Source organism: Notamacropus eugenii, chromosome 2 (assembly GCF_028372415.1).
Source record: "Notamacropus eugenii isolate mMacEug1 chromosome 2, mMacEug1.pri_v2, whole genome shotgun sequence".
Lineage (NCBI taxonomy): Eukaryota > Metazoa > Chordata > Mammalia > Diprotodontia > Macropodidae > Notamacropus > Notamacropus eugenii.
In genome coordinates this window covers 106,555,224-106,562,671 of record NC_092873.1, presented here as the reverse complement: position 1 = coordinate 106,562,671, position 7,448 = coordinate 106,555,224, and the positions used below count along the sequence as shown (strand labels likewise).

General features: G+C 40.6%; 1 protein-coding gene across 6 annotated transcripts in view; it reads right to left on the bottom strand.

The window, feature by feature from the left end:
• Nucleotides 1-658: 658 nt before the first annotated feature.
• POLH (DNA polymerase eta) overlaps nt 659-7,448 on the bottom strand; it is a 33,051-nt gene continuing 26,261 nt past the window's right edge. For all 6 annotated transcript variants that reach the window (XM_072642247.1, XM_072642249.1, XM_072642248.1 and 3 more), the window contains 2 exons: nt 5,434-5,603; nt 659-3,029 (listed from right to left, as the gene is read on the bottom strand). In XM_072642247.1, coding sequence (XP_072498348.1) covers nt 2,156-3,029; nt 5,434-5,603 — 1,044 coding nt within the window. In that variant the 3' untranslated portion in view covers nt 659-2,155. The remainder of the gene's footprint in view (nt 3,030-5,433; nt 5,604-7,448) is intronic.

The following is a 7,448-nucleotide window of genomic DNA, read 5'->3' as shown; positions in this document are numbered from 1 at the left end:
TGATAATAAAAGGACCTACTCCCACGGTTATTGTGAGGATTAAATGAAATATTTGTAAAGCATTTAGCATAGTACCTGGCACATAGTAAGTACTTATTTAATCTTATTTCTTTCCTGATGACTCATATTGAGTTTATAGTCCCTTAACTCTGCCTCACTCCCAGCTCTTTTTCGATAAATTACTCATCAAACCTCCCCACTTTGTGCTTCAAGAATTGATTTTTTTTTTTAACTCAAGATGTTACATTTATCTCTCCAGTTTTATCTTATTAGATTCAACCCAACACTAGCCTATCAAGATCTGTTTGGATCCTAATTCTGTCATCCGCTGAACTATCTCTCCCAGCTTTGTTATTTGAAAACTTGATGAAATTGCAGGTATTCACCAAAATAGTCAGATTAACTTCAACTCATATCTGTAGTTCCTCATGACTGTCAGGTCCAATCACTTTAATCCTTATTTAAATACGTATTAAACACCTACTAAGTGCAAGACACCTGGGGATACAAAGAAGTCCTATAAAAGGGATTAATTAATACGGGAGATAAGACACACACAAATAACTATAATGCAATACAGGATGGGTATGGTAAGAACCACTGAAGTAGTTTTAAGTACAATTAAAAAAAAAAGAGATTCCTCCGCCCCCAGGGAGAATCATTTCAAACAGCATTTATTATAAAGAATTTCTTGGAAGACTGAATGATCCAGATCTTTAAGGATAGGTAGAATTTTTTTTGAAACTTTTATACACTTTATTTAAGAAACATGCCAGGTTTTATCACTTAAAAGAATGAATAGGAAAGCTTACTATTTCCTAGCCTTCTAGACACAGGGAAGCTACTAGCATTAGACAGATGATCATTTGAATCACAAGTACTGCTTTAATCCATTACAAATAACGGAATTTTTCAAAAAAACCACTATGCTACATACATATGCCAGACTCCATGAAACGTTATTATACATAATTGTGTGAACTGATCTATAAAGCTAGTGAAGTCATTAATAAGAGCAAGAATTTCGACCAGAGTTGAGGAAGGAAGAAACTTCTAAGTAGAAGGAATTGCTTAAGCAAAGACATGAGGAAGGAAGGGCATGTTAGTAACCTACGTGTGAACAGATCTGCTACAGAATCAGCCAGGATGATCAGGGTAAGCACTTATAATGGATACTCCAAGGGATCTCTAGGCCATCTAGTTCTACCTCTTCATTTTACAGATGAGGAACCTGAGGCCTAGAGAGGTTAAATGATTTGCCAATGTCACACAACTAGTAAGTGGAGGAATAGGGTCTGAATCCAAAGCTTCAAGTTCCAAATCCATTACTCTTTCCATTGTAGCCTGGCACTTTCCTTTCACATCTAGTCCTTAGATTTTAGGTATTTGAGAAAAAAACACAACTGCCTTTTATAGACTTGGCTTTTGGAATACTCTCTTCACATGGATCAACTTCTCCATCTAGGGTAGAGTCATGTCCCAGACTTATTCTGCAGAGACTGTGGCACAATACCTTTAAATTCATTAACAGGCTAGAATTCCTGACTTGTACCAGTAAGTCCACTATAGAATAAAATAAGTAAGTCCGCTTCAGAATAAAAAGGGAAAAGCCCTAAGACTGGAGGCTATCAAGAAGAATCACTGCCATTAAACCCTTACTTGTCATTAACCAGTCTAGTTACTATAGAAATACCCTGCCTAATGCCATTAATTGGTACTATGAAAAAATCATTCAAGGGACAATTAGTCACATAAAAAGTGTTAGAAATAGCCAATTGACCAAACTACATTATAGTAAGGTTTCACAAATTTAATTCATTATTGTGGTGTTTGGTAATAACATTATTATGAAACACAGGTTGGGCCCACTATCTAAGGCATGCCTGTATTTATCAAACACCCAACTGTGCACACAGCACTGTAATGAACATTAAAAACTTCACATTTCAAGTCTTTGCACCAGGGTGTCCAATTAGAAAAACAGCATCTTTCAAGGGAATGCCAGGATCACCCATCATGTGGGGTTGTAAAAATAATTTTTTGTGTATGCTAAAAAAGTTTACTATAGATTTCCTTTAAAAAGCCATGCACATTTCTGTTTCTAGGATTTCACATAAAAATGATAAAATCCTGTGCAAGTGAGCCTGAGCCAGAGCTATCGAGTTAATGGCTTGAAAAATGATTCCAGCGTTGGGGTGCCCTCAGGCCTGGGGCGCTTGGCACTTGAAGGCAAGGGGCTCTTGGGACTTCTCTTGACCTGAGAAGGGGAGGTAGCAGGGACAACAGGAGACCCAGAGGAACAGGGCCCTAAGAACGAGCTCTGCAGTTCCATTGCAAAGTGATAGTCTGTGTGTTCAGGCATTTCCCACACTAATATCAAAGAGCCACACTTGTCACAGCACAGCTGGTCCTCGGCATCTGGAAAAGGGGGAACAATAGTAGCTATCTTGCTAGCATCATCCAGAGAAGAACCAAGTCTGCTTGGCCCACTCTGGGCCAAAACCATTTCTCTTAGAGGAGCTATGGAAGGCTTAGTTTCTAGGACTTCAGCACGATCTGGTTCTGGAGAAAACTGGTTCCTGGTGATTTTTCTAGCCACGGGGAATGCATTTTGTGAAGGGAGAGAAGCAGAAAAGCTATTATGAAGATGTGGATGTGTTTGGGCCTCCCTATTTTTTTGTATAAAGAAGGGCTCCATTTCAGTTGTATCGTTGCAACAAAATTGTAAAGAGGATTTCAGTGGTGAACTTGACGCAGGGACCTGGGTGGTAACAGAAGATGGGATGGAAGCCTCTTTGGCTTTCTGCTTCTCTGCAGCTTTTTGGAAAAGCAACTCCAGAGAACTGGTGGCTCTCTTAGTAGCTACTGCCTTTGGGCTACCTTCCAGAGCTTTAGCATTGGAACCAGCAACATCTGACTTCTGAAGAGATGGGTTACTGCTCATAAAGCTGGTGGTGTCTGTGCAAGATGGTGGAGCAGAAGAAGAGAACTTGGTGGCACAAAGGAAGAGCATGATGAGGGGAGGAGACCTGCACAGAGAGAAAAAAGGCACAGAAAGATTAGCAACAAGTCTAGATTTCAGGGCTTAAGGAAGTGAAGACGATATTCAAATCCCATATAGCTACATCTAGACTAGTTCTCATGTTTCATGACTATCTGAAGTTCATCAATAAGAAACAGAATTCAATCTGAGAACATTACTAGCCCTCACTAAGGCCTAGATTCCCTCTGACAGAAGGATGGTATATCCCTGGTTATCCTCTCTAGTACTGGCTGTATCTTCTCACACCGTGATCCACTGGTCGTAATTTTGGGAAAGGGGTAAGAATATTCCTTACTCCCCATTGTTACTTTCATGTGCTCCCTTTACTTCCATCACTTAGCAATCTGTCTTTCTTCAAAGTTCATGGAATCAACATTTTCTACTCACATCAAAATACAGTATAGTAAACCAATTTCAGGGTTATTCTCCTAACTGTGGATATTTCCCAAGGGTCCTCTTCACTTTCTGGGTAACCTCAGCAACTCTCACGGGTTTACCTATCATCTCTATGCAAATGACTCAGTTATATAGAGTATTCTCAAAATCTTACACTACACACACACACACACACACACACACACACACACACACACACACACACACACACACACACACACACACACACACACACACACACACACACACACACACACACACACACAGTCTCCCATGAGCTTGAGTCCAAAATCACCAACTGCCCGTTAGACATTTCAAACTGGATGTCCTAGAGACATCTCATATTAAATATAATACATCCAAACCTAAACTCATTATCTTCCTCTAAAAACCTTCCTGTCTTTCAAATTCATTTTCATGAAAGACATTTCTTATTCAGATTCATAACCAAGGCATTATCCTAGACTCCTCCCTTTCCCTCACCCAACATATCCAATCAGTTACCTATTTTACTATTCTCACTATTTCTGCCTCCATCATATCTCTCAAATCTAACCCTGTCCTTACACAACTATCACCTTAGTTCAGGCCTTCATTACTTCTTGCATAAATTATTGCAAGAGTCTCCTGATCAATCTCTCTACCCCAGATCTCTCACTACTCCAATCCACCTTTCACACTGCTGCCAAAGTAATTTTCTTTAAGTGCAGTTCTGACCATACCACTCCTCTACCCAACTCCATCAGCTTCCTATTCCCTCTAGAATAAAATATCAACTCTGCTTGTTTAGCTTTTAAAGCCCTACATGACCTGGCCCCAATCTATTTTTACTGTCTCCTTAGCTACTACTCCCTCCCCCACACTGTGTCCCTGCCAAACATGCCTTCTCCCTATGCCTCCCACAGGCCATTCCATCTAGGTCTCTGTGCCCCACAAGTTGAGCTTTCCCCCAGGTCTGGAATGCACTGGCTCTTTATCTCAGCTCCACTTAGTGGTCATTGTTTGGGCCTGATGGCTTAGAGTGAAAACACATAGAAATTGTTTCTATTTTGACCAGAAATCCTGAGGGTCTTTTTCTTCCAGATTGATTTTTTTAAAATAGGTAAAAGGGGCCACTCCGTGGCTCATTTCTTACCTAACCTTAATCACTGAATGGGCATTGCTTCAATCAAAGTGAGAACTCGGAAAGATCTTAGCTTAAAAAGGCCAAGGTCTCCCACTGCATTTGGGGCCATCTCCAGTTATCCTGATCTGTATCTTGCCACTGGCCCCAGATGACTCTGGAGGAAAAAGTGAGGCTGGTGACCTTGCACAGCCCTGCCTCACTTAAATCCAATTTACTTGCATGTCATGGCATCACTTTCCTGACATCATGGTCCTCTTTGAGAAGAAAGGACAACAATCTCCACCTAAGAATTAAAGCACCATCTTCTGTAAGGTTTGTGATGATTTCATTCTTTGTCTTTGTATCCTCAGCCCCTAGCACAGGGTCTGGCACACAGTGGCTACTTAATAAATGCTTGTTGCTTGATAGTTGTTTTGAGCTTGAGGCTAAACAAGAATATGACCCAGATTACTGACTGATACAATCAGAGACACCTTTGAGAATGAAAACAGACACTTTATAAAGTTACCTTAATTAGATAGCTGGGAAGAAAATTCTCAGATGTTTTCCCCCAAATAACTCCTCCCTAGGTGACACAGTTTAGCCTATAACAGGGCAGCCATGGTACATTCTCAATCTCTTAACCAAGTCATGAAAAGGGGAACAATGGGGATGCGAGAGGGGATAACTGCAGCTGGACAATTTTGTTTCTGGGGTTGCAGCTGTGCATTCTTCCCAGAGTACATGACCATTCTCTTCCAGGATGTAGAGGCATATTCATTTCATTAAATGCTGGAGCCCACACAAGTGGTGAGCTCTTGTACTCTACCTAATGTGAAAGTCAGGACAGTTATGGATCTATCTTCTTAACAAAGAGAAAGGAACTCACCATTTAGCTTTGATTTCAGCAGTATTATAGTTTCTGATAAGAGCAAATGCATCACTGCTCATCCTGTGGGCATCATAGCAGGCTAGGGCACAGCAGCGGCGCAGGCTGCTAAGACGTTTATCTCCTTGTACCCGGATGCTAATTACCAGCTGTGTGGCCACTCTGTCATTCTGTGAGTAGAAGAGAAGAGGAAGCCAAAAGTGAAATTGAGATACACATCTGGATATCACGTTTTGCCCAGGAGATATAACAAAAGCCAAAATGACAGACTGGTTTGGGGGAAAAGAACTGTGCAAGGGTAAATACCAAGAACATGGGGAAGAAGTCCGGAAACAAGCAATGATGCTGATACTTACTGAGTGCTTACCATATACATGACACTAGGCCAGGCACTACAGAATATAAAGATTAATAAGGCATATACTTTGCCCTCGAGGAATTTATAATCTAGTACGTAAGAGAAAATAATAATAAGAGGCAATATGTGGCCAGAGGTGTGTATTATAGTACAAACCAAGAGCTGTTGAGAAAGAGGCAGCATCTGAACTGTGTCTAAGGATAATGAGGACTTTGATGAAGAGAGATACAGGGAAGAGCATTCAAGGCCAAGGCACTGGCATGAGGGAAGGCACAGAGCAGAAATACACAGTGTGTGCTCAGGAAATGGCAAGTAGTCTACATATTTGTGTGAGAGTCTGTCTGAAAGAAGTATCCAATTGAAAAGCAACTAGTAGTATGGACTGACTCCATAATTAAACTTCTTCTCTCTATGGGCTGCCCCTATACTAAGTGAGGACACATACTGTCATTACCTGCTTCTAACTGTGTAACGTCTGTGGGAGGCAGAATTTAGAAAAAACTGCTTATTGCAGGATGTTCAAGAAGTGGACAAGGAAAAACTGAAAAGGGATCCTTCCTAAATTCTAGGCATCCAAACATTGCTGATGCTCATCATACTGAAGAATATTTTTCAAGAGGAAGAAAAAAGGGCAAAAAGTTCTCACCTAATGTATCAAAATATTGTGGCAAGATATATGCCCCAGTTCAAATTGCTGTTCAGTTGGATCTTTGTGACTCCTTTAGGAGTTTTCTTGGCAAAGACGTTGGAGTGGTTTGCCATTTCCTTCTCCAGTTCATTTTACAGATGAAAAACTGAGGCAAACAGGATCAAGTGACTTGCCCAGGGTCACACAGCTAATAATTGTCTGAGGCAAGATTTGAACTAAGGAAAAGGAGTCTTCCTGGCTCCAGACCTGGCATTCTATCCACTGCCCCACAATTCAGAGAGGGCCCCATAAAGGCAACTTTAAAAGATACTATAAATTAGATTAAAGAATATTGGTAAGGAAGAGAATGAAAAGAGAGGAAGGAGAAGCAGTGGCCAGCCATTTGTTGAAAGAAAGGAAACAATCAAAAGCTGGGGTTATGAGGAGGGTGATGACAGGAGAAAAAGAAAGTGCATTTGAAAACTTATTAAAAATAACTAAGAAAACTTCTATGTAAGATTCGATCCTGAAGTAGTCCTCTCTGGAAAGAAATTTATCTTCTCCAGAAAAGATATTAAGGGAATCTATCTTTAAGCACTACTAGAGCCTTAAGAATTCATGAGTTTGTGGCATGAAAGTCATTTAACATGTGACTACTACAGGCCACTCTCAATATCACGTATTGCAGAAAAAGAGACTTCCTACATGGACAGAGGAAGTTCTCTAAATCCCAGGTTCCCTAGTCCAATGAAATCCCAGACCAGTCCCCTCTGCCACCATACAGCACTCTGCAACATGAGACTAGATCAAAAAGGAGGTGAGAAAAGAGTGTCACCTAGTGGCCAAAGTCAGAAAAATCCAGGCAAAATCTCTTTTTTTTTCCTTAGTATCAAAGGAGGTAGCTGACTGACCCTTTAATATATACACTCAAATTCCAGATTAAAAGATGGGATTAAGGTGGGGTCATATCAGAAGGCATTCTGGAGTACCCTGTAAGTTAACCCATATTTTCTGAGAAAAATGAATGCT